At 36.7% G+C, this 27,839-nt stretch overlaps 1 protein-coding gene across 1 annotated transcript in view; it reads left to right on the top strand.

The window, feature by feature from the left end:
• The window catches only part of C1H3orf20 (chromosome 1 C3orf20 homolog), a 96,522-nt gene that overhangs the window by 3,077 nt on the left and 65,606 nt on the right, over window positions 1–27,839 (top strand). The window contains exons 2-6 of the mRNA XM_051982890.1: window positions 8,206–8,245; window positions 11,386–11,859; window positions 13,326–13,442; window positions 16,342–16,470; window positions 19,733–19,862. Of these exons, the coding sequence (XP_051838850.1) occupies window positions 8,206–8,245; window positions 11,386–11,859; window positions 13,326–13,442; window positions 16,342–16,470; window positions 19,733–19,862 (890 nt within the window). The remainder of the gene's footprint in view (window positions 1–8,205; window positions 8,246–11,385; window positions 11,860–13,325; window positions 13,443–16,341; window positions 16,471–19,732; window positions 19,863–27,839) is intronic.

Here is a 27,839-nt window from a genome sequence, read left to right as displayed (position 1 = left end):
AGAATCCTAAAGGAAATCGTGAAGTTGGACACAACAGAAAAATGACTGGACAATAATAATCCCATTCACAGGGCTCTTCAGTGCCTTTAATTTAAGGCCTTATGATCTTTTGTAGGAATATTGTGATAGCTTACTGATCAATATTCCTTTCTCTGGTCTCTCCACATTTATAATCCATCCTAAATATAGATTGCATACATTTGTTACCTAATTTCAACAGGATCCTAAATGCAAAAAAGATAATCTTTTTTTTCTTCCCTAATTGTTTTTCTTTCCCAATCTGTCTAGTGTATATTCCAGACCGAGCCTCCAATACTGTCTCTTCCTCTTCTACACTCAGCTAAGGATCCCACTTCATATTTTACAGAGAAAACCATACCTTTCTCTCCATTCCTCACAATCTCTTGATTACATTTCCCATTCTATCATTCACTCCAGCCTTTAATGAGTAGGTGACCCTTCTCATTGGTAAGCCAACCTCTCTATGTGTACCTTCCCATCTCTAACAGATTGCTCCCATGTTCCTCTCCCCTTTTCAGTCTTTAATTTCCATTCCCCACAATTATACTCAAATTTTCCCAACTTTGCTCATCTTGTCATCCTGAACAAAGCCAAAAAAACAAAAACAAAAACTCTCACCAGACTCTCCCTGCTCAGTTTTAATTTCTGACATCCATTATTGTCTTTCTCAGCCAAACTTTTAGAAAAAAAAGTTTACACACTACCTCTATTCCCTTTCCCCATAGTCTTTTCCACCCTCTGCAATCTGCCTTTTAATCTCATCACCAACAGAAAGAAAACATGACCTCCAAAGTTATCCATGATTTCCTGATTTCTAAATCAAATAGCCTTGTCTCCACTCTCATACTTCTTGCCTTCCCTAGAACATTTGGCACTACTACTGGATCTTTTTGCACCTCTGGATCGCTCATTGTTGGTGGTCCTCCTTCCTATCCAACCACCCCATAACCCCTTTTTCTGAATCATCATCTGGCTAATGCCCAATAAGTATGGCTATTGCCCATGGTTCTCTCTTGAATTTTTTTTTTAACCTCTCTACACTTTCAATGACTTTATTAGCTCCCACACATTTAATTTTCATCTCTATGTAGATAATGTCTAACTCTTATCTTGCCCTGGTCTCTAATCCAGAATCACCAGCTGCCTATTGGTCCATTCAACTTAGATGTGCCATAGGTACCTCAGATGCTATATGTCTAAAGCAGAATGCATTATTTTTCCTATCTTAGAACTTGCCTCTTTCTGTCTAAAGTATCACCAACTTTCCAGTCACTCATATTTTCACTATGCCATCATCTACATCTCATCCTACAAGTGGTCTGCCATGTTAATAATGAACTTATTCCTCATCTCTTCCTCCTATAATCAATCTTGGAGGGGTTTTTTTTGCTTGTTTGTTTGGGTTTTTTGGTTTGCGTTTTTTTTTTTTTTTTAATCACTTGTATTTAACTCTTGTATTAAACCCATTTAGGGTTTTCTTGACAAAGTTACAGAAGTAGTTTGCCATTTCCTTCTCTAGGTCATTGTGTACAAATAAGGAAACTGAGGCAAACAGATGATGTGATTTGCCCAAGTTCACACTGTTAGTAAATGAGGCCAGATTTGAATTCATGAAGATGAGTCTCTTTCCGTTGCTCCACTTAGCTCCCCTCATGATTCATCCATAAGCTTCCTTTATTGCAAAGTTCATTTGCTATTTATTATACAAGGCTTTCTCTGATTTCCAATACCTCCTAAAGTACTAGAATTTTCTCTTGAAATTTATTTGTATTGTTAATAAGAACAATAATATTTACTAGTGCTTTAAGATTTATAAAGTATGTTAGAGAGAATATCTCCTTTGAACATTTTAAATATTTTTAGAGGCTTTATATTGACACGGGTATATTATATCCCTCATTGGAATGTAAGCTCCCAGAGGCCAGGAACTATTTCTTTTTGTGTTTCTGTTCCTAATAATGGGCATAGTTTCTTATTTAGACAGGAGTGAGAAGGACTTTGAAGGTGGAAGAAAGCACATGAGTAAAGGCAGGAAGAAGCTTAGGGACCATAATGTCTCTGGAAGGGATAATGAGTAGGTGAGTCTCATTGGTCAGAGAGAAGTGAGTTTTAAAGAGCAATAGAAGACAAATGTCAGTAGGTAGGCTCGGACAAGATTATAAAGGCCTTAAATGACAACCTGAGTCTGAACTTGATCCAGTAGAGCAAAGGTTCCTAAATTGTGGGTTGTGATCCCACATGGGGTCATGTAACAATGTGGAGGGGAGGGGGTCATGAAATTACTATTTGTTATCAATAAATGTTTGATTTGTATACCTATTTTATATGCTTATATATCCAGGGTTGTGTAAAAATGGGCAAAAAATGAGTTACAAGTGGGAAAAGTTTCAGAAGCCCTGCCATAGAGAATAGGGAACCAATGACGGTAAATGAATCTAAATTTTTACAGTTTGTCCAACAATTTCCAAAGCCCTTTCTTTATTTTCTCACCTTTCACCTTGATTCCCTCCAGTTATACCCTTTCTCACTGGATATTAGCCTTTTCTTTCTTTTCAAGCTACTCAGTCCTGGGAAAAAGAGGGACTGTACCACCGAGGTCAGATTCCTCTGGCTGGTTGCCCAGATATCAGAGTCTCTGAATATCCCCTTTTTCCTACAAACCTACCCATCCTACAATAAGAAGCCATTGTCCAGTCCCCCAGGCATTGAGGGCAAGAGGTCAGCATACATAGTACTACCCACAGAACTGAGAAGCTACATCACCCGAGGGGTAGCACCATGTTGACAGAATTTGATCTGAAATTCTTATTTTTGGGGGAATGGATGGAAAGCACATTGCCCCAATTGGATGTGTGAGAAACTTGAAAGATACAGAGAACTGCTGAATAAGGAATCAGAAAACCTGAGTTCTAACCCCAACTCTTTCAATTGTTAATTATGTATTCCTGAATAAATAATTTAATCTCTCTCCCTGAGCCTCCATTTGCTCATCTGTAAGATGGGAATAGATTTTAAAACACTTGGCTCTGCAACAAGGCAAGTTACAAATGAAATAACATAATTGAAAAGGCTTTACAATTTTAAAAAATGTAAGGCAGTGCTAATTAACCTCTAAAATCCCTTTCAGTTTTAACATTATATAACTCTGTTGTTATTATTATAACAATTTCAAACTTGAAATGGTTCCAAGAGATTCCAAACTTGAAATGGTTCCAGGAGAACAATTCATGATGACTCAAGGTTTGGAAAAGGAATTAGGATTATAGGTCCTAGAAAAAAAGGTTGTATCTTTCCACATGAGAGCTTTTCATATACTTAATGAATTATTTTTGCCAACCAAATTTACCATTTCCTTCAGTGATCTAAAAGCATAATTCTGAGACGGGGTCAGTAGTTTTTATCTGACTAGCAAATAGGACCATGATACAAAGAATGCTTCAGAACCCCTGGATTAGATGCCTGCTAAGGTTTTTTCCCATCTAAAGTTCCATGGTTCTAATAAGGGAAGGCTTTCTGCTAGGAATGAGATTTGAACTTAACTTTCAAGGATAAGAAAGAGAAAGAAGATTCTATAGTAGGTGAGAAATGACATGAGTAAAGGGACTCCTTTAAGAAATAGATAAGTGATCAGCCCAGAGACTCAGCTTATGGTGTCTGGGGAGGAAAGGGAGCCAACAGTAAGAAATAAAAAGGATTAACAGATTTTGAAGAACCTTCGAAGCCAAACCGAGAAATTTGAATATAATATAGTATTTTTAAAAAGGGAGAGAGGGAGAGTCATGAATTTGATTTCCTGTGAATGGTAGTAGGGGATAGAAATAAAAGGATAAATAGGGAAATTAAATATTGAGGATAGAAAAGTCAATTGACTGACTTTGAATGGTTCAGCCAAAATGATCTTCTTTCAAACTGGCTTCTATCCTTTTATGAAAGAAAACTTAGCCGAAATATTAGCACTTCTATGAAGGTCATTTTTTTTTTTTGGAGAAAAGAAATACTCTATTAGTATGCCAATGAATGCATGAAGAATTTTGTAGATGCATGACTTGTTATTTAGGTGTGTGTTATTGAAAGCAATGAACTCTTCTTCATATCTGAAAAAATTAAGTCCCCTATAAGGGTCATTTTTAATCTCAATAAATGGTCTGAATTCGATATTCTCTAAGTTCTCATTCTGTTCTAACATTCTTTTCCTTCATTCATTGTGTTGGCACTGTACTAGGCTCTGAGGGTATACAAAAAACTTAGCAATTTGCTGGGGAGGCAGTAGGATACCATGATCACACATAATTCAGTACAAATAAGATTGTGTTTCTACAAAGACTTGTTCTGATATCATAAGTCCAAGAATAAACCTGTTAAAATAAAATTCTGAGGGATTCAGTCAGGGACTGAATCATTTAGTCATCTTTCGCCCCAGCGAGCCATCATTGTCTGAACTTTCATCAAGCTCTGTTCAATGGTGTATTAGTTCCAGCTTAAAGTTGACTTGGTAATTAAGGAAGTTTTCTTTGATTGCTTTTTCTAATTAATCCAAATGAACGTTCTCCCTTCTGCACTGAGATGCTCGTCGTTGGCATTTGCAGCACAGGCATTACCAGCCAATGAAGGGGAACTACAGAGGCTCATTTTGAAAAGTGGAAAATATACTCGTTCCCGTTAAAGCCTCGTAGAGAGCATGAGATTTGACCTGCTTTTCTTCTGTGTTGCATAAATGGGAAGAGCATGAGAGTCCAGAAATCTGTGTAACTAATCTCACTTGATCATATAATTCCTCTTTCAGTCTTGATTTCCTCATTTGTAAAAAGAAAGGTTTCATTCCAGGTGTTAAACACTTATTTTTCCTTTTTCAATGCAGATTAGCACTAGTTTCTTCAACTTCTTGTCTTTTTATTTTAATTTTTTCTAATTATATGTAAAAATAATTTTAACATCAATTTTTTTAAAAGTTTAAGTTCAAAATTCTCTCCTTCCTTCTCTTCCTGTGCTCCTTTCTTAAGAAGCCAAGCAATTTGATATAAGTTATACATGAGCAGTTGTGCAAAACATAATTTCCATATCGGTCATGTTGTGAATGAAAACACAGAAAAAAGTACGTATTCATCAGCATCCAGAGTCCATTTCTCTGGAAATTGATAACATTTTCCATCTTTGGAATTGTCTTAAATCACTGAATTGCTGGAAATAGCCAGTTCACAGTGGATCATCATATAATATTACTTTAATATATACAATGTTCTAATTCTGCTTATTTGATTTTGTATCAATTCATGTAAATCTTTCTCAGTTTTTCTGAAAGCATCCTGCTTGTCATTTCTTATAGTGCAACAGTTACATATCACAATTCATGTAAATCTTTCTCGGTTTTTCTGAAAGCATCCTGTTTATCATTTCTTATGGTTCAACAATTATATACCACAAACATGTTCAGCCTCTTGAAATTCTCAGGTCCCTTCTAGGCTACACTCAGCTGATACTTCTTTTCCTGACCTTCTAGGCATTAGTAACTACTTTGTATTTATTGTGTATAGAGTTTGTATTTATTTTTATTTTTATATACACATTGTTCTGCGCCTTCCCTCCTGCCCCTTTTTCTCCTCCGCGAAGGAAAAACTCATTTGAAGGATAAACTCAGTGTACACCTTGTTTAGCATTTGTGGGCAGTGGTTGAAGATGTTGCTTGATTGGGGAGTAAAGATAGTTACATCCTCTTGGCTGGGCTCCCATCCTTGGGGGAAGTGGGGATACTCATCTTTCCCTGTTCTTCCTTTCAGATATGGCTTTCTCTCTAGCCAACTAGACAAAAAGCTAGGTGATATAGTGGATAAAGGATGAATTCTGTAGTCAGGAAGTCATGAGTTCAAATCTGGCCTTAGACACTTACTAGCTGTGTGACCCTAGGCAAATCACTTAACTGTTTGCTTCAGTTTCCTTATCTGTAAAATGAGCTGGACAAGGAAATGACAAACCACTTCAGTATTCACCCCCCCACACCCAAAAAACACTTAAATAGTGTCATAAAGCATCAGCCATGACTTAACAACAAGATAATATTCTTAGTTTATCGTTTTGTAGGGATGGTTTTCTTTTTAAATGTGGAACAAATAGAAATAGGAGGTTCTTAAAGGAACTGCCTCAGAAAAGGTAATTTAAACTCATTTGGAAACTTGCTGTGTCCTGCTCCTCATTCCTACCCTCTATAAACTTCCATGGCTAACTTCTTTGCTCAGGGAATCTGAGTCCATGTATTCCTTGCTTTTGCAAGACTATAATATTTATTAATATAATGTATAAATCAATAAAATATCTTGCTCATCTGGAGCTTGGCAACTTCTGGTCTTAAGATCAGAGAATTGAGAGACATCAAGTCTATCAGTGGCACTTACTATGTTGTCATAAGCAGCACTAGTTTGCATATTGGACATTTGCAAATATTTGTTGATTTACTGACTAAATAAGCAAAAAAACTTCATTTACCTAGGGTGGTTTCCTTCAGAGCTTTTTAAACATTGAGTAGCTCTGTATATCTCTGGAAAGTATACTGCCAAGGTAAATGAACTTCTCCAGAGCATTCAAAATTTCTCCATTTGCATTGACCAATGGGTTTTTGTATGAATGATGTGATGGACAACTCCTCTTTGTTTTAATTATTAGATCAAAATTAGACAATTACTCTATTTTGTACTCTATTGTGCATTGGGTGCACAGTCATTTGTGAACAAAAGTCATGTACCAACTCACCCTTCACTTTAGTCTTGGCTTGTAGTCTTTTCAATTTAAATAATTTATCATCAGTGTAGAAGATGCTGAATCCATCTTCACTGAAGACATCTGACAAGATTGCTAAAAATATCTTGCCCCCCAAAAAAACATGGGAGCAGGTTCTCAGCCCTGCTTCACTCCCGCAGCATTCCCGCTTCCTGGGAAAGCACAGGAGCACCATTCATTTTCCAGAACATGTGCAAGCAGGCTATCACGGAACTGGTATATATGAACTTGTCAGGGCAACCACAAAGGCCTTGGTCAGATCAGCAAATGTGCACAGATTTTTGTTCTGCTCCTGGCACTTCCCCGGAGTTGGTAGGCAATCAACACTGTCGACCACTCCTCAGTCTTCTGAAGCTACACTGGCTCTCCCGTAGATGACTCTCCTCTGGGAGGAAGGATCCATCTGTTAAGAAGGATTCCAAAAAGAAAGTTGCTGGCCGTGACCAAGAGATTTCGTCCCCAGTGAGGATCAGAGAACAGCCTATTTCTTTTTTCTTTAGAGATGGACGTTGGAAACATCTTTGAACTCCTGAGGGATAACTTCTTTTTGCCCTGTAACTTGGAAGATTAGTCAGCTTTGAATCTGGAATAGAATGGATCCCAGGCAGGGTTTGTCATGGTGGAAGCATATTCACTGATGATGGGGACGTGGCATTTTCCTGCAAGTGGCAAGCACCAAAAAGTCTGTTGTTTGCTTCTTTTGGTAAGCTTGCTGACTTGCTGACTAGCTTAGATTTAATTGTGAAACCTACACCAGCTTCATGGCGCTCCTTGTCATATTTATCGCCCCAGAAAAATGTGTATCCAGCTCTAACTTCAGTAAGCTGGCCTCCATCTGCCAGCCTTGTTTCAATTAGGACTTCTATTTGGGTCTGATAACTGTTGAGTTTTCTCATAAATAAGAGTTGTTTATCTTTCATATTGACTGGGGTTTTCTGCGTTTTTCATAAGTATGAACATATCCATGTACCAATACTGAGTGAAATCAAATTTGCAAAAGTCTTTGTGCATCTTTTTGTGTTTCAACTGTAGGTAAGAATCCCCTCCTACTGCAATAAACAGATCAGAGTTAGGTTGTGTTAGCAGACAATTTTTAGGGTACCTTGTTTAGCCCTTTCCTCACACCAGAAAATGAGCAGTGTGGTCCTTTAAAAAGTCCAGACACCCGGGGTGGGGGCTGCCAAATCCTGCTGCTGCTTCAGTCCTGTGAGAAGATGACCCTATACCCTGGGCCCTCTGGGTGCGGGGTTGTGGCTATAGCTTTCAATGCATCCACATCTGCTGCTTTTCATTTTCTGTCACCACAGGTAGGTAAAAACAGTCCAATGAGATGGGTGATACCTTTTGACTTGAGCATAAATAGGATTTAAGTGAGCCAAAGTTGCATGAAGTTAAGAGCTTCACTCTTCCTTCCAGGCACTGGAATCCATTGGCAGGATAAAAGGCAAGAAAAGGGGTGAGTTACCTTAACACCTTGATGTCCAACCAAACTCCTGAGTGCTCCACAAAATGTGCTTCTGCCACTGTCATGTCCCATGGAAGCAAACTGTCCACATCCATCAGTTCCGAAGGGGAAGTCCTCACATTCTTAGGGTAGCTGCTCTACTAACTCACTGACAGTTACTGACGGAACCCTCAGCCTGGTTGAGCTCATCTGCCAAAGTGGCCTTTGCTGCGATGCGGTCACTGAGGGAATCAAAGCTTCTTAGTGGCACTGGTGAAAATTGGCTGTTAGCAGACACCAAAGGTGGAAAGCAATTTTCATCTCAGAGAGTTATTAGTCTTCTTGAACCCCCTGCAAACCCCAAAAGAAAGGGAGGGAAGGAAAGAAGGGAGGGAGGGAAGGAAGAAGGGAGGGAAGAAAGGGAGAAAAAGAGAAAAACTAAAAATCTTTGAGGTTTTTTGTTTTATTTGTTTAATAAGCTCTCAAGTCCTGATAGTTTAGGATTTTTTGACATTCACCCTGTCTCTTTAATCCTTCTACAACTACACCTCCATATTCAGGACAGTAAAATGAGAATGATTGCTTAGAATGCAGACAAATCCAGTTGTTTTCTTGCTAAGGCAGGAAACTGATGCTGTTGATGAACTATGAGCATTTGGAGACATATAGGATCATCACTTTGGGGGTGATCTAGTTCAATCCCCAATAATGTGATTGAGACAAATGAATCCCAGAGAAGCAAAATAATTTCTTGGGTTCTTAAGTGGCACTATTAAGGTCTGAGCCCAGGTTCTTTGATTTCAAATCAAATTAAGATTTTATTAAACACCTACTATTTACTATATATTACCAGAAGAAAAAAATCTGTCCTTCTAAGAACTTAAATTTTCCAGGGCATTAGGGGGTGTGGTAGGGATGGTATATGTATGCACCTAAGTTAACACAAGGTTATTTGAGAAAGAAAAGTGTTTGCAGTAGCAGTGGGGACACAGCAGGCCTCTCTTAGGAGGTGGCATTTGAGATAAACCTTGAAAGAAGGCAAAAATTCTAAGACATGGTGGGAAGGAGAGAATGTGTTACAGCATAGGGAACAAACTATAAAAAAGGATCCATGTAGGAAATTGAAAGTTAATTTTGGGAAAGAGCAAGTAGGCATTTTGATTTGGATGATTCTAATCTGGAAAGACAAGGTAGAAGAAAATTATGAAAGCTTTCATTCCAAGCAGATGAACTTGTATTTTTTTCATGGAGGCAATAGGGATTTATTGAAAATTCTTGAGCCACAAAATGGTGTGTTGAGAGCTGTGTTTTAGAAATATTATTTCAGCACTTATGTGGAAGATGAACAGGAGGAGAGAGATAGTAGAATTGGGAGCCTATAGCAATTTACTAGAGAGATAAAGTATGGCAGGGACTCATAATCTTTTGGCAGTCTGGTGAAGACTGTGAATCCCCTCTCAAAATAATGTGTTTAATTATAATTGAAGGGAATAGTACGTTCCAGTTAGTGGTTAGTGAAAATAAAAATGTATTTCTTTTTCCCCATCCAAGTTCAGAGATTGGGAAATCTATCTATGGACTTCTTTTTTGGAGAGTGGGGAGACAAGATACCACAGATAAGAACCCTTAAATTAGTGAAATAGGATGATGGGATCATAGATCTAGAGGTAAAAGAGGCTTAGAAGGTCCAGCAGCCCTTTCTTTTTACAAATGAGAAAGCTGAGTCACAGAGATAATAACTTCCTTAGGATCACACAGTTAGTAAGTGTCTGAGGCAGGATCTGAGCCCAGTTCTTCCTGAATCCAATCCCATGCTGCATCTACTATGCCATGCTGTCATGTAAGTAGAAAATGGGGACAGATGTGAGCAGTGTTGTGAAGGTAAAATCAAGATTTGGCCACCAATGCAGATGAGAGAGTGAGTAAGGCTGCCAGGCCAGAGAACCTGGGTGACCAAGGGATGCTAATGGTTCAACAGAAGCAGGCGAGCTTGCAGGAAGGGCAGATTAATGAAGGGAATTAAAAATGGAAATGATGAGCCCATGCTTCCTCCACTAGGACATTAGACAATAGTCTGTGACATCCAAAAAAGAGATTTCTGATTGCCCAGAAAATTAAACTAACCAAAATTCCTGTTTTCTTAAGCATCCCAGCTAGTTGGGCTTTTAATCGATTGACTATACGATAGTTAAGGACGTGGATCAAAGTCATGTTCCTGTAATCTGCAAGAAGAAGTGGGGCACAATAGATAAGGGCTACATGTAGAATCAGGAAGACCAGCTTTAGAATCCTGATGTACACACCTACTAGTTCTAGTTCAATGATGCTAGAGACACCTCCCTGACTTTCAATTTTCCATCTGTGTTGTTGTTCAGTTTTAGTCATGTCTGACTTTTCATGACTTCATTTGGGCTTTTCTTGACAAAGACATTGCAGTGGCTTGCCTTTTCTTTCTTAGCTCATTTTACAGATGAGGAAACTGAGGCAAACAAGGTTAAGTGACATACCCAGGGTCACACAGTATCTGAGGACAGATTTGACTCCAGGCCCAGCACTCGATCCACTTTACACTATGGATAATAATAGCATCCAGCCTTATAAAGTTGGTGTGAGAATCAAATGAGATAGTGTACTTGAAGTGCTTTGCAAATCTTACACCTTCATGTAAGCGCTAGCCATTCTGATAATGATTAGATTGTTAGATTATTATTTTTAACTTAATGATATTAAGATTAAATTGAGTGACATTTTAGTGAGATGCTAGAGAGGTAACCTCAGAACCTGAAAAAGCCCTGTCTCTGACACATATGGGCTATGTAAACCCAGGAAGGTCATTTAATCTTTATGTCTCAGTTTGTTTATCTGTAAAATTGGAATAATAATAGCACCTACTTCTCAGGGCTGTTGTGAGAATAGAATACTTGTAAAGCACTCTATCAATCTATAAAAAAAGCTAGTTATTACTTTAAATCCTGGATTGTAAGTCTAGAACTGGGCTTGTAGTTCACACAACCCCTATTTTCCAAATGAGGAAACTGAGACTAAGGGAAATTGAACAACATGTTCAAAATCATGAAGATTGCAGGATTTGAACCTAAGTCTTCTGAATTCAGTCAGAGTTTTTTCCACTGTTTCATTCTTTTCTTTTCCAGGTGTTTCCACCAAATCAGAAAGCATCTTTAAGCAAGATGTACCTTCTGAAACCATGAGCAACTTTGCCAAAAGTAACACTGAATTGTACCATCAATATAAGGCTCTGGCTCCCAAGCTACTAGAGGAGATCTCAAGGCTCTTAGTCACCTTCAGAAGTCTGGGCATTGTCATGCCCAGAGGCATCAAAAACATTTTTGAGTTCACATGGGAGGAGCTCATCATGGAACCCCCCAGCACATCAGTCTCCAAGATTTCTGGCCTGGATGTCCTTTTTGGACAGTCTTCTTCCATGGATTTGTCCTTTTCTTCTGGCTCCAAGAAGCCCACGATCAAGAACTCTACCCCTTCCCCAGCCATCCTTCAACCCATGCCCAATAGCCAACAGATACTCCAAAAATTCCAAAAATCATCGATCCAGTTACTGTCAGAACTCCTCTCCCTTAGATTGAAGATGTTGTTAGAATCCTCAGCAGGTGAGCCTGGCTTTGGGGGAGACATTCCCAGTCCCCTCAGACTGAATAATAATAATAGGTAAGGTTTAGGCTATCTAGTCCAAACCATTCATTTTGTAGATGAAAAAAAACTGAGTTTTCGGATAAGTAACTTTTCCCAGACCACATAGGGCCCTCCTACTCTAACCACTACATCATTCTCCTTCTCCCCTGGAAGAATCTGGCTCTCATTTCTCTACTCAAAAGGCAGAACAGCTGGGCTCGGGTCCCACTGCTGACAAATTACCTCTCTCCCCCAGGACAAACCATTTCACTTTTCTAAGGGAGACTTTGCTCAGCTGTAAAATAAATTTGATTCTTCTTTGGGGAGGGGGCAGGGTCTTTCCTTCTCCACTTTGGAGAAGTCTCTTTGTCTTTCTACCCTCCTTTTTATTTCTTTTTCTTCTTCCCTTCCTCAGCATCCCAAGGTACTCCATAAGCCAAAGATAATCAATTAGGGAGTGGGCAAATATAGTCCAGATTTAGGAGGAGGGAGAAGATAGGACCACTTCCTTTTTACTTCACCATAAGCCCAGCCCCTTTTTCCCTTTTCCCTGGCCTATACCTGGGAGAGTGAGTGGGAAAGGGGATTTGGGGATATATAGGCCTAGCCCCACAGGAGACTGGCTAAATTAAGAGTCATGACTGAGTGGCTGCCTCCATGGTTTCCCTTCCACCAGTGCCTCTCCCTTGCTATTTATCTTTTTTTTTTAAATTTATTCAATCAACTAACCATCGAGCATTTATTAAGTGCCTACTATGTGTCAGGTACTATGTTAGGCATTAGGAAGACAAAGACAGATATGAAACTTCCCCTGTGCTCCTAATGATGTATGTTCTTTTTGTAGCCCTTGTTTCTGGAAAAACCTTCCCCACTCTGCCTTCTCCACTCCTACTACTGAACCCTTCCTTATAACAATGAAAAATGCTTCTAGATGGTGCAGTGAATAGAGCACTGGTCCTAAAGCCAGGAGGAACTGAGCTCAAATGCAGCCTCGGATGTTTAACATTTCCTAGCTTGTGACCCTGGGCTTAACACCAATTGCTTTGCAAAAGGAAAAAAAAAAATAAGGAAAAGAAAGAAAAAATACTTTGGTAAAAAATATTGATAGAATGATTTCTTCTAATAAATATATTCAGCAATGTAACCTGGTATCACCCAGCCCTCTTCTAAGAGATTGGAGAGTATATTTTATTATCTGTTTGTGGAATGTTTACTATATGGTGTGACAAAGTGAACAAGCCAGAGTTCTACCATATTATAGGAAGATAAGTCAGGGACACAAAACAGTGGATACTCTATGCAAATGCTGGCTGCTCTTTTCTAAGGAGCCTCCTCAGAGTCCTGTACTTCCATATTTCCCAGAGACCTCCAGGCTTATCCTGCTTACTTATTTCTAGGGCCGTTCATCCTGGTTTACTGGTAATTTTTCTTTATTCTTTTACAGGTTTAAGTCCTATGGATGTTTCAAAGCAGTTTATTGAAGCAAGCCAGCTCCTGCATCTCAGAGCCAAGGAGATAATTTTGGAATCTATACTGGACACAGTTGGACTGGGGAAAAAAGGTTTGACAAGATAATTCAATCTCAACTTTCAAAGGAAAGGGAGGAACCCAATTCCATATCTCTTTAAGGCTATGAGGTTACTGAATTGCTTTTCTTTTCTGTTTTTTTAATTATAGCTTTTTATTTTCAAAATATATACATGGATAAATTTCAACATTCACCCTTATAAAATCTTGCGCTCTAAATTTTTTCCATCCTTTCCCCTCACTCCCTCCCCTAGACGGCAAGTAATCCAATATATGTTAAACATGTGCATGAATTGTTTTTCTTAAAGAAAGAACAAAAGGATATTTGTCTCCCAGGTGGTCTCAAAGAGGAAAGTGGTTTTTTTCCATTCACAAATTGAAATTTTGTCAGAGATGTAACTTTCTCTCATATTCCAAAGTTTTTTGCCTGAGATTCTACCCTCAGTGATATGTGGAAAATCCTGTAAGAATGGATATGACCATTTCTCAACCCTACATGTGGTCCCCTTAAAAAACATTAGCTTTGATGCTAGTGGTCAATGGTTTTAATTGTTAATATTCCCCCTACTGAAAACATTTACTTCTATTTGCAAGATCCTAGTTAATTTTTCCTGATGATGACATGTCTAGTTGTTTTCTATTCTTTCTGTAAATTATGCTTGTTCTGTGGTTTGATTTCAGGAGGGTCAGTTTACTTGGATAAGGGCAGGGGAATTATATCTATTTCCATATAAAGTTTCCCCTGTTATACAATTTATTTTATCTTAATGCATTTTAAAACATTGTTCAAAGAGGTTGTTGGCAGATTTCTGTTGCCAAAGAGCCGGTATGTGGCACACAAAATACTAGGAACTCCCACTCTAGGAAAGACTGGATTTATAGAAAGCTAAACTGTATTCCCCAAACAGTTTGCACTTCGAAACATCGTCAGTGACCTAAGAAACTCTTCATAAAAGGAGAACCTGTTTAATCTGAGACTTGGGGTTTTCTTGTTATAAAATATGACACTTTACATGATTCTTGACTATGGTTTGCAGAGAAATGAGGGAGAGAAGGAAAGTAGGAAGTAATTAATTGGTACCATGGCAGAGTGGAAAATGCATTGGAGTCAAAAGTCCAGCTTTGCCTGTTGTTTGCTTGCTCATTGCCTGAATGGCCTTAGACAAATCTGGGACTCAGTTTCCTCATTTGTCAAAACAGAAAAAGTGGACCAACTGACCCTTAAAGTCCCTTTCAGCTCTCAATAATCCTATAACCTTATAGAAAGTATAATTATTTTCAGAAGTTTCCAAATGAAAAAATAATTCACACCTGTTCTTTTTGCATTTGCAGGGGAGGGTGTTCTGTGTGTGTGTGTATGTGTGTGTGTGTGTGTGTGTGTGTGTGTGTGTGTGTTTTGTTGTTGTTTTTTACTAGATCATCTCATCTAACTGTATAGTAATTTACACTTGCATTTTGGACTAAAATTGTGATTATATCTGAATTTTTCTTCCTTTAAAACTTCCATTTGGATGTGCCATTTGGCCCCAAATAATAAGTTCATTTGAAAAAAAAACCAACAACAATTAGTTTTAGTTGTTGCCCCAGATTCCTTATTGATAGTAGGGCATGATTCTTCTCTCCTCTCCTCCTCTTAATTGTATGGATTTAGCAGTTCACCTTTGAATTCATAAGCATTTCATATGGGCCTGAAGAAACAACTTAAACCTTGATTCTTCCAGAGAATCAGGGTATCTGTCCCATGAATCTTTTCTTGACACCACAGAGAAAGCGAGTAGATCCAAGGCTAATTGTTCATCCAAGCTAAAGGGATCAAAATCAAAAGCAGCAGGAATATTTTAGGAGTGGAATTATAGCCACAGCAAAGTAACTGATGTTTTCTCCCAGAATGCCCAGATCTAGTAGTAGAAATACTAGAATAGTATTTACAGTCTTCAAAAGCATAAAAACATCTGTATTTAACTAGTTAGCAAGAAAATTTAGTTGAAATAAAAAGTTGCCAGATGGCATGTGTAATCCCTCCTTCTCCATTTTCTTCCCCTCAAATCCACCCTTCCTACAGACTTCCTTATTTCTGTCAAAGGCATCACCATTCTTCCAGTCATCCAAGTTTATAACCTAGGCAATATTCCATATTTTCCTACTTCTTCTCATATGCAGTCTTTCTCCAAAAGCTGCCAAGTTTTTCACAAAGTAAACATCTAATCATGTCACTCCCTCGCACAGTTAATATCAGTATCTCCCTATTACCTCTAAGATCAAATACTTCTGTTTAGCTTTTAAAACCTTTCACAACCTAGTCCCTTCTTACCTGTCCCGTTGCAGTGACATTGTACAAGAATCCCTCGATTGTATTACTTTACAATGCATAAAACTGCCTTTCTCTTTCTTCCTTACCTGATGCCCAAGGCTGTTCCCCATGTGGGAATCCACTCACTTCTTATCTTCATCTCACAAAATGCCTCTCTTCCTTCAAGCACCACCTTTGACACAATGGAATCCTTCCTCCCTCTCTAATTATCTTGTACTTTAAAAATTTGTATTTATTTTCTCTAATGAGTATTTATTGTCTCTCCCCACTAAGATATTATGTCATTCCTTTTTCTCTAATAAGTATTTATTGTCTTCCCTCCCCCCAAGAATATAAATTGATGGATTTATGAGAGAGATTGTCATTCTTTTTTTTCTGTAAGTGCCACATAGTAGGTACTTTAAAAGGTTTGAATTTATTTTCTCTAATGAGTATTTATTATCTTCCCTCCCCCAAGAATATAAATCGATGGATATATGAGAGAAATTGTCATTCTTTTTTTTCTGTACATGCCATATAGTAGGTACTTATCAAAAGCAAGGGAAGTCAGTGTCTTTGGTCTGGGTAGATTCCTTGAAGGGAAAACTGCGTTTTTCTGAATGACTTTTATTCTCTGCTTTAGCACACCAGGCTGGCCCTGGTCTCTCTGCCCTAGGAATGAGCACTCCTTACCAGCTTGTTTTTCAACCTTCGACTGCCTGTTTGAGTTTTTCACTCTCCGGTGCAAAAGAAAGGAAATCAAGCCTGTCAAGTAAGTAATTCTTCTTCTCCCCACACACTATCAAAAACGCCCAGACATTTTTTTTAAATAACCACTAAAGACTTTTTTCCCTCTTTTATCCAGAAATAGGAGCACCCAACACCTTGATTAGACGGTAATGATTAGGGTGCTTTAAAGTTTTAAAAACATTTTACATATTTTACCATTCGTATTCAAGTCTCACTATGATTCTTTGAGATAGGTGCTATTGCTATACCCATTTTATAGATGAAGGATCTCAACTTGAGAAATATGTCCAGGGTCTTATGGCTCTAGTGTTTTAGGAGAGACTCAAACTCCTTTTTTCTTGACTCCAAATACAGAGTGCAATCCATGATACCATCATTTCTCACAGAGAAATTCATGATGTACAGTGGAAAGAGCTGAATTTGGAATCAAGAGAAGCTAAGCTCAAATCTCAGTTCTCTCATTGCCTACCTGCCTGATCTTGGGGCAAGCAATTTCATTTCTCTAGGACCTGAGTTTCCTCATCTTTGGACTAGATCGGGGTTTCTTAAACTTTTTCCCACTCATGATCCCTTTTCATCCAAGAAATTTTTACATGACTTAGGCATATAGGTACATAAAATAGATATACAAATCAAACATTTACTGATAATGAATCATAATTTTGCAAGCCCAATATTCAGTTACAATACCCCATATGGGTCCTGAACACAGTGTAAGAAGCTAGGAGCTAGATGACATCTAAGGTGCCTTCCAGTCCTCAGCCCGTGATTTTGCAAATCTCAGCTTGGTCATTCTCTTAAGACCCTGGTTCCCCAACTTTTTGAAAATGAGTTCCCCTTTTTAGCATCAAAAAGTTAGGTGCCGTTATCATTGTAGTTTTGCTGTTAGTATCTGCTTATGATTGAAGAAATGAAGTATAGAAATCTATTATGGATTCACTCAGACTTTAACATGGATTTGTATTGGATTAATTAATTAAAAAACTCCATTTATATACAAATAAAAAGACTTTTTTTCTTTTTCTTTTTTCCTTTCTTCCTTTCCTCCCTCTCTCCATCTCTCCCTCTCTCCATCTCTCCCTCTCTCCTTTTCTTCCTTCCTTTTTCCTTCCTTTTTTCTTTTCCTCCTTCCTTGCTTCCTTCCCTCCCTCCCTTCTTCTTTTCCTCTTCCTTTCCTCTCTCCCTCTCTCCCTTCCTTCCTCCCTCCCTCTCTCTTTCCTTCCTTCCTCCTTCCTTCCTTCCTTCCTTCCTTCCTTCCTTCCTTCCTTCCTTCCTTCCTTCCTTCCTTCCTTCCTTCCTTCCTTCCTTCCTTCTTTCCTTCTTTCTTCCTTTCCTTCCTTCTTACTTCCTTCCTTCTCTTCCTTCCCTCCTTCCTTCCTTCTTCCTTCCTTCCTTGTTTGTTCAGGATGTAGAAGGCATTTTTGCATATTTATTACATGGAGTCATTTAATAAAATGGACCCCTTGTAGCCACTTGTTGGTGTTCTAGGATTGCACATCTTGGTAATATATCTTCAAACTACTTCCATTACAAATCATCATAGATTTCTTAAACATTAATCTTGTTTTATTTTCAGTTTCTAATCTTCTTCCTCTCACCTTCATCTCTCCCACTTAAGAAAAAAAAAGCAAAACCCAATGCAAATATGTACAATCAAGCAAAATAATAATAATTCCTGCATTAGACAGAATCATAAGTTTAAAGGTAAATTTCCTCCAGATTACTGAGTGTAATCAACAGAGCAAACTTTGAACTCGGGTCCCTAATCCTCCATTCTCTTGGCTGTTGGGGAGGATTCAGGCTATTCCTCTCCCCTGGAACTCATTCCCTTCTCCTCTCTAAAATTAAATTTCCTTCACTCCTTTCAGGCTTCTCAACTAGACTGTAAATTGCATCAAGGCAAGGATCACTTCACCTGTTTCCACATTCCTCAGTATCTCACCGTTCACATTCCATGTCTTAATGATGAATTCATATAAGGACAATTGTATCACTTTTACATACGGAAAACATCCAGGCAGACCAGGAACCAATTGAATTTTTGGCTTATCCAGGGTCACACAGCTAATACACTGTTACTAATGTGCCTCCGTCTTCCTTCTCCCCAGAACTTTTGTTTCTATGGATTTATATCTATTGCTATTTACCACCTTAAAAAGTAAAACATCTTAATAGTATTTCAAAATTTTTGCATCTAGAAAATCCCCTGAAAAGGACTTTGGGAACTATACTTTGAGAAACATTGATCTAGTCTATCCCTCTCCCTCCCTGCCTTTCACCCCTTATACAGAAAAAGAAACTGAGATCTGAGAGTTTAAGGAACTTGGCCAAGATTTCACAGTGAGTAGAGCTGGGTTTGAAACCCAGGTTCTCTGACCCCAAATCCAGGGTTTTTCCTACCCTACCCCCTATCTGCTTCTTAGAAACCTTCTCCCGCAAAAAAAAATCTGCTCAAATGTAAGTGCCTTCTTCTATATGAAACCTTTCCCTATCCCTCCTTCCCATCACCTTTTGCTAGCAGCACCACTCTGTTATTCTGCATTTGTCTTGTCTATATTTTAGCTATACTTATTAATGTACATATGGTACTTCCAGTAGAGTGTAAGCTTGTGGAGGACATGGAGTGATCTTTTTTTTTTCTTTTTCTTTCTTCCCGCCTCCCTCCCTTCCTTCCATCCATCTTTCTTTTCTTCCCCACTCCCTTCCATCCTCCCTTCCTTCCCCACTTCCTCTCTTCCTCCCTCCCCCTTCCTCTCTCTCTCTCCCTCCCTCCCTTCCTTCTTTCTTTTCTTTTCCTTTTTTTTTCTTTTAATGAGGAAGCATAAGTGGTACAGTAGATAAGAGTTCTGGGATTGGAATCATGAAAACCTCCATTCAAATCCATTTTTAGACATTTACTAGCTGTGTGAACCTGGGCAAGACACTTAATTTGTTTGCCTTGGTTTCTTCAATTGTAAAATGGGCATAATCCATCTCCAAAGTTCCTTCTTGTATTTTGTATTTGTAAAGTACTTAGCACATTGCTTAGCACATAGTAAGTGCTATAGAAATGCTAAATATTATTATCATCATCTTTGGGTCCCTAAGGCCTCAATATTTGGCCCGTAATAAGTGCCTAATGCTTTATTGGTTGATTGATGAGTGATTTTTTTCCCACTAGATCTATCTCTCCCTGTCTCTGTTGAGTTTGTCTAATTAGAAATCTTTTCAAAGTTCTTCCATGACCCAGAATGCCATGAACTGGTAACACAAAAGTCATTAGTTGCTTTTTTTCCCTCTCACAGGTAAACAGAAGTTATCCGGTGCTGAGGAGTCCCCAGTTAGAATTACAAAAAGCAGCAGTACTGATCTTTTTTTGTTTAATGACCCCTGCATTGAGGCCCGGGAAAAACTGCAGGAAATATGTCGAATTATGTGAGTGGAGGGAGAACTCTTGGGGACTGAGAAGAGGTGGCTGGTGATATCAAGATTCTAGTGTCCGCACAGAGACAAAGAGAAGAGGGCCCAGGGCCAGCACCCAGACAATCCAGCTGCTGGATTCTTGTAGGGGAAAAAGGGATAGAAATATTGTTTAGGGCTAGCCAGTGGACATTCAGGCATCAACCCAATAGATGAAAAAGGCTTTTGGAAAGCAACCAGACCCTAATCCCTCACCTTATAGGGAGTAGGCAAGTTCTTCAAACACAGGCTAGCTGAACCTGTGAGGTGTAGATCCTAAAATCACATTATAGAATCAGTTACTGTCTAGGGCATTTTGTGGCTATTTTCTGAGCAGTTCAGCAGATAGCTTACAGAGTTTTGGATGTGGAGACAAAAAGACTTGAATTCAAATCTCATCTCAGATACTTAGCTGAGTGACCTTGGGCAAGATTAAATTTATCAGCCTCATAACACGCTGTGCAAAACTTGGTCAACAGGTAAGAGCTATATCAATACTACCAATTATTTTTTATTTATATTTTCTGTTCCAAATTTTATCCCTCTCTCCCTTCATCCCTACCCTACCCATGAGGATACTGATTATATACTTAAAGTCATAGAAAACATAATTCCACATTAGCTATAGTGTGTGTGTGTGTGTGTGTGTGTGTGTGTGTGTGTGTATACGCGCGCGCGCGTGAGCTGTGGGAGGAGAGGATGAAGTAAGAAAAATAAAGTAAAAAAATACATACCTCATTCTGCATTCAGAGTTTACCAATTCTCTCTTTGGAGATAAATAGCATTTATTTATTTATTTATCCTGAGTCCTTTGGGATCTTTTTTGGATCATTATATCAAATAGAGTAGTCTTTCACAGTTCATCACTGTTTCAATATTGTTGTTACAATGTTCTAGTTCTGCTTCATCTTGCATTAACTCATAATGTGTTCCCAAGTTTTCTGGTTCATCATTTCTTTTAGCGCAACAGTATTCCAACAAAATCATATACACAACTTGTTCAGCCATTGTCCAATTGATGGCAGGCTTTCAATTTCTTTGCCATTACCACACACACAAAAAAAAAAAAAAAACCTGGTAAAATATTTTTGTTCATATGAGTCTTTTTTCATTTCCTTTGATCTCTTTGGAATACAGAACTAATAGTGGCAATGCTGAGTCAAAGGGTATATAGAATTTTATAGTTCTTTGGGCATAGTTCCAAATTGTTTTTTAGAATGGTTAAGCCAGTTCACAGCTCTAACAATAGTGCATAAGTATACCTATTTTCCTACATCCCTCCCAGCATTTATCATTTCCTCTTCCTTTTAGTCAATCTGATGGGTGTGAAGGTAATACCTCAAAATTGTTTTAATTTGCATTTTTTAATTAATGATTTAGGGCATTTTTCACATGACTATTGATAGTTCTGATTTCTTCTTTTGGAAACTGCCTTTTCATATCCTTTGACCATTTATCAATTGGGGAATGACTCATTTCTTTTATTCCTTATATGTTTAAGAAATGAAACTTTTATCAGGGAAGCGTGCTTTAAAAAATATTTTCCCAATTTCCTACCTTCTTTGTAATTTTTGACACATTGGTTTTGCATGGGCAAAAATATTTTAATTTAATGTTATCAAAATTATCTGTTTTATCTCCCATAGATAAAGATCTTTGTTGCTATGTTATTAACTCTCTTCCCTTACCCATGGATCAGACAGGCAATTTTTTCTTACTTCCCCTAATTTGCTTATGATATCACCCTTTGGCTCTAAATTATGTACTCAGATTGTTGTTATCTTGATACATTGAGTGAGTTGTTGCTCTGTGTCTACTTTCTGCTAGACGGGTTTTCTGGTCAGAGTTTTAGGGCAAAAAAGAGTGCAAATGATTGCTAACAGAGCAGAAAAGCAGTACATCACTTCATAGGTCACACGACCTTGGAAGAACCAAAAATACACAGTCTATTCTTGACAACAGCAGGAAGAAAGGCCTAAAATACTATCCCCTGTATCCTGGAAGCAAAGCCCAATTTTAACAGAAAACTGTAGATCAAGAGATAAACTGGGAAAAAATGAGCAAACAACAAAAGAAGAACTTAGCCCTAGAATGTATGTGGACAAGAAAGACTAAGACACAACCTCTGAAGAAGACAATGAAGTCAAAATGACTACATGCAAAGCTTCAAAGAAAAATATGAATTGGTCACAGATCCAAAAAGAACTCCTAGAAGAGTTCAAAGGGGATTTTAAAAATTAAACACAAGAGGTAGAAGGAAAATTGAAAAATAAGATCAGAATGGGACAAGGAAATTATAAAAAGAGAGACAACAGCTTGGTAAAAAGGCACAAAAATACTAAAGAAAATAAGACCTTTAAAGAACCAGGATAGGCCAAATAGTAAAAGAAGCACAAAAATCCAATGAACAGAAAAATTCCTTAAAAACAGAATTAGCCAAATGGAAATTTAGATACAAAAGCTCCTAGAAGAAAATGATTACTTAAAAATTAAAATTGGGGAAGCAGAAGTTAATGAATCCAGGAAACATCAAAAAACAATAAAACAAAGTCAAAAGAATGAAAAAATAGAAGAAAATATAAATAGCTCTTTGGCGGGGAGGGGAACTGACCTGGAAAATAGATCAAGGAAAGATATTTTAAGAATTATTAGACTACTTGAAAGCCAGAGACTAAATATCTTTCAAGAACTATCAAGAAAAATTGCCCTGGTATTTTAGAAACAGATAGTAAAATAGAAATTAAAAGAATGCACTTATCACTACTTGAAAGAGGTTCCAAAATGAAAACTTTCAGAAATATTATAGCCAAATTCCTGAGTTCTTGGGTCAAGAAGAAAATACTGAAAAGAGCTAGAAAGAAACAATTCAAATACAGTGGAGCCACAGTCAGGATAATACAGGATTTGGCAATTTCTCCATTGAAGGATCAGAGAGCTTGGATTGTGATACTCTAGAAAGCAAAGGAAGTAGGATTAGACCAAGAATCATCTACCCAGCAAAACTAAGTGTAATCCTTCAAGAGATGGGGTGGATATTTGATGAAACAGGTTTTTCAACTATGTGTGATAAAAAGAACAGAGTTCAATAGAAAATTTGATTTCTAAATGCAAGACTCAAGAGAAGTATAAAAAAAGGTAAACAGGAAAGTGAAATCATGAAGAAAGCTATTTATATTCCTACATGGGAAGATCACACTTGTAACTCCTAAGAACTTCCTCATTATTAAGGCAATTAGATGGTAGTTATCCATAGAGAGCATGAGTGTGTCTTTACTATCACAGGATGATTTTAAAATAAAATTAAGGGGTAAGAAAAAAAGATAACCTTGGAAAAAGGGGAAAGAGAAAGGTAGAATGGAATAAATTATCTCATTAAAAAAGACATGAAAAAAGAGTTTTTCACAGAGTGAATAACATACATTCATTGGGGATTGAATTTGTTGTTCTACAAGGAAGTAGGAAGAAAAAGGGACAATAGAAAGGACAATGATAGAAAAGAGGGCAAATTTGTTTTTGTTTTGTTTTTTTTTTTTGTTGTTGTTTTTTTTTGTTGAGGCAGTTGAGGTTAAATGATTTGCCCAGGGTCACACAGCTAGGAAGTGTTAAGTTTCTGAAACCAGATTTGAACTCAGCTCCTTCTGACTTCAAGGCTGGTGCTCTATCTACTGTGCCACCTAGCTGCCCCAAGAGGGGAAAACTTGGAGAGATAGTGGACAAAAGTAAAACAAACTTTTGAAGTAGGTTAGGAGACGGAGACAGAAACACATAAAAAAAAAGAAAGAGTGAGAGAGCAAGAGAGAGAGAGAGAGAGAGAGAGAGAGAAGAGAAAATAGGATGGAAAGAAATACACAGTAATCATAACTGTGAATGGGAATGGGATGAACTCTTGCATAAAATGGAAGCCAATAAAGCGCATAAAAAATCAGAGTCTAACAATATATTAAAACACACATACATGAAACAGAGTAAAAATAAAGGACTGGAGCACAGTCTATTATGCTTCAGCTAATGTAAAACAAGTAGAGGTAGCAATCTCAGACAAAGCAAAAGCAAAAGTAGATCTAATTTAAAAAGATAAACCAGGAAATTTGTTATTGTCATTCAGTCATGTCCAACTATGTGTGATCTTGTGGATCACAACACTCTGCTACTGTCTGAAGAGTTTTCTTGGCAAAGATACTGAAGTGTTTTGCCATTTACTGCTCCAATAGATTAAGGAAAACACAAATTAAGTGACTTTTCCAAAATCACACATTTTGCCAAAAGTACCATAGACAATAAAGTAATATCAATATTAAACAATATATGCAACAAATGGTATAACATACAAATTCTCAAAGGAAAAGTTAAATGAGTTACAGGAGGAAATAGTAAAACTCTTCTACTCAACTTTTTTTATCTCAGAACTAAATAAATATAACCAAAAATAAACAAGAAAAATTAAAATGAATGGCTCTTTAGGAAAGTTAAAGATATGATAGACTGCTGGAGAAAATTGAATGGGAATTGAAAGAAATGTGCCTTTTTCCCAGTGGTACATGACATTTACACAAAAATTGACCATTTATTAGGCCATAAAAATCTCATACCCAAATACACAAAATATTAAGTGAATCCATATCAGGTCACAACACTGTAAAAGTTGCATTTAATAAAAAAGCATTAAAACAGATTTAAAAATAATTGAAAACTCGAGACATGAAGTCACTATTTGACAAAAATTGATGGAAAAATTGAAAAGCAGTTTGACAGAAACTAGGCAGAATATCAACATCTTACACTATATACCAAGATAATATCAAAGTGGATACTTAATTTAGATAGAAATAATTACATAAGAAACAAATTAGGGGAGCCTGGAATGTCTTACCTATAAGATACATGGGTAAGAGAAGGTTTTATGACAAAATGAGATGCAGAATATTGTCTTTTTACTTTCTCTAGATATCAAAACCATATTTGTGTGAAAGATAGAATTTAATAGTACTCTTTTGCCTGTGTTTTTTAAAATAGTTTACATGGTGTTGGAATTAATTGTTCTTTAAATTTTTGGCAGAATTTGCTTACAAATCCATTTGGTCCAGGTTTTTTTTCCCCCTTAGAAATCTCGTTTATTACTTGTTCAATTTTTTTCCCTAAGATAGAGCTATTTAAGTATTTTGATTCATCTTCTGCTAATCTGAGAAAATTATAGCTTTATAAATATCATTTCACTTAGATTTTCAGTTTTATTGGAGAATGAGTAGGTAAAATGACTCCTAAAAATTGCTTTAATTTCATCGTCTTTGGTAGAGTAATAATCTTTTTCATTTTTGATAGTGGTAATTTGTTTTTCTTTTTTAAATCAAATTAACCAATGGTTAATCTATTTCCCTACATAAAACCATATCTTAGTTTTGTTTATTAGTTCAGTTTTTAATCTTGTGATTTTATTAATCTCTGCTTTGATGCTTAGAATTTCTATTTTGGTCTTTAATTTAGAGATTTTGGATTTATTTATCCTAGGCTTTGTTGCTGTAGTTGTATAACCAATTCATTGATTGATTCTTCCTTTCTTTTATTGATGTAAATGTTTGGAAATGTAAATTTTCTTGTAAGTAGTGCTTTGGCTGCATCCCATGCTCTTTCCTTGTTTGCTTTAATGAAATTATTGATTGTTTCTGTGTTCTGCTCTTTGGAGCATTCTTTAGGATTAGATTATTTAGCTTCCAATTAATTTTTAATCTTTGCTTCAAAAGTCCTTCATTGAAAGTGATTTTCATTGCATTATGGTCTGTAAAGAGTGTATTTGATATTTCTGCTTTTCTGCATTTATTTGTGATTTTTATCTCTCAATATATGGTCAAATTTTGTGTAGGTGCCATCTACAGCTAAAAAATGAAAGCTATACTCCGTTCTATTCCCATTAATTTTTTACCCCAAAATCTATCGTATCTAACTTTTCTAAAATTCTACTCATCTCCTTAAATTCTTTCTTATTTATTTTATGTTTAGATTTATCTAGATCTAATTGAGATAAGTTGAGATTATCTTCTAGCAGCTTTATTGTCTATTTCTTCTTGTAATTCACTTAATTTTTAACTTCAAGATTTGGATACTGTCTCATTCAGTGAATATATGTCTAATATTGTCTGTGGTATCTTTTAGCAAAATGTAGTTTCCCAGATTGTTTCTTTTAGTTAAGCCCATTTTTTGCCTTTGTTCAAGATCATGATTGCAACCTCTGCCTTTTTTTTTAACTTTAGCTAAAGCATAATAAATTCTGTTCCAGCTTTTTATTTTAATGCCACATATATCTATCTAGTTCAAGAGTGTGTCTTATAAACAATATATTATTGGATTCTGGATTCTAATCTATTCTGCTATCTTTTTCCATATAATGGTTGCATTCACCCTATTCACATTCACATACATTAAGTTACTCAATGTATATTTCTTCCATTCTACTCTCTTCTATTTATTTTTCTCGTTTTCTACCATATTTCCTTTTCAAAAGTCTTTTTGCTTGTGATTGGGCAAGCTGAATATTGAATCCCAACTCTGTGTGTAGATAGTGTATATGTGGTATGCATGTGTGTGTGTGTGTGTGTGTGTGTGTGTGTGTGTGTGTGTGTAGTTTTCACTCTCTGAAGTAGTTCAGATAGATGACAGTGAAGTTCAAGGATTACCTGCTCCCCAGACATTATCCCCTCTATGACAGAAGCTCTTCCCCAAACATTTCTTTTTATGTGAGATAATTTTCCAGATTCTTCCTCTGCCTTCCTTCTCCTTCCAGTACATCCCTCTTTCTCAGCCCTCCATTTTTTTTCTTTTGAGATAATCCATATGTAATAGACCCACACTTATACTCCATTAACTGCCCTAATAATAATAAAAGTCTTAAAGGTTACATGTGTCACCTTCACATTTGGGAATGTAAACAATTATAATATAAAATAATCTTGTTAACTTCCTTCGGATTTTTCACTCACATTTACCTTTTTCTACTTTTCATGAGTATTGTGTTTGAATATCAATTTTTCTTTTTAACTCTGCTCTTCATCAGGAATGTTTGGAAGTCCTTTATTTCATTAATATCTTTTTTTTTTCCTCTAAGGTTATAATCAATTTTTCTAAGTAGTTTATTCTTGGCTGTAATCGTACCTCCTTTGCCTTCTGGACCTTGTGTCATCTTGACCACGTCATGAAGCTATGGTACTTGAATTATTTCTTTCAGACTGTTGTCATTATTTTCTCTTTCACCTGGAAGTTCTGGAATTTGTTTTTATTATTAGACCTCTTTAAGAGGTGATAAATGAAGTCTTTCAGTTTCTATTTTGCCTTTTGGTTCTAAGATATCTAGGCAGTTTTCTCTAATAATTTCTTGAAATTTGATATCTACGTTCTTTTTTGAATAAAAATCACCATTTTCAGATAGTCCAAGATCTCTCTTTGATTTTCAGGTCAAATGTTTTTATCTATGAAATATTTTATATTTTCTTCCACTTTTTAATTTTTTTTTTACTTTTATTATTTCTTGATGTTTCATGGAATTATTAGCTACACTTAATTCGAATTTTAAGGGATTTTTTTTCAGTGAAGTTTTTGTCATTTTAGCATTCTTTTATCCTTTGTCCAGTTCTGCTTTTTATAGAGTTGTTTCCTTCTATTTTTGCTGTAATTTTTTTTCATAATTTTCTTGCATTCTAATTTTTTCCACAATTTTCTTTCTATGGCTTTTATTTCTTTTTTAAATCCTTTTTTTCTCTTAAAAATATGTTTTTATATTAGTTCTTCTAGGAATTCTTCCAGGACTTTGTCCAAACTGCATTTTTAGAGGCTTTGTAGATATTTTTCAAGTTCATTTCTTCTTTTTTTTAAATAATAGCTTTTTATTTTCAAAATACATGCAAAGATAGTTTTCAACATTTACGTTTGCAAAACCTTGTGCTCCAAATTTTTCTCCCTCCTTTC

Source organism: Antechinus flavipes, chromosome 1 (assembly GCF_016432865.1).
Source record: "Antechinus flavipes isolate AdamAnt ecotype Samford, QLD, Australia chromosome 1, AdamAnt_v2, whole genome shotgun sequence".
Taxonomy (NCBI): Eukaryota; Metazoa; Chordata; class Mammalia; order Dasyuromorphia; family Dasyuridae; genus Antechinus; species Antechinus flavipes.
The sequence above is the reverse complement of the archived record's forward strand: the minus strand, read 5'-3'. Positions and strand labels throughout refer to the sequence as shown.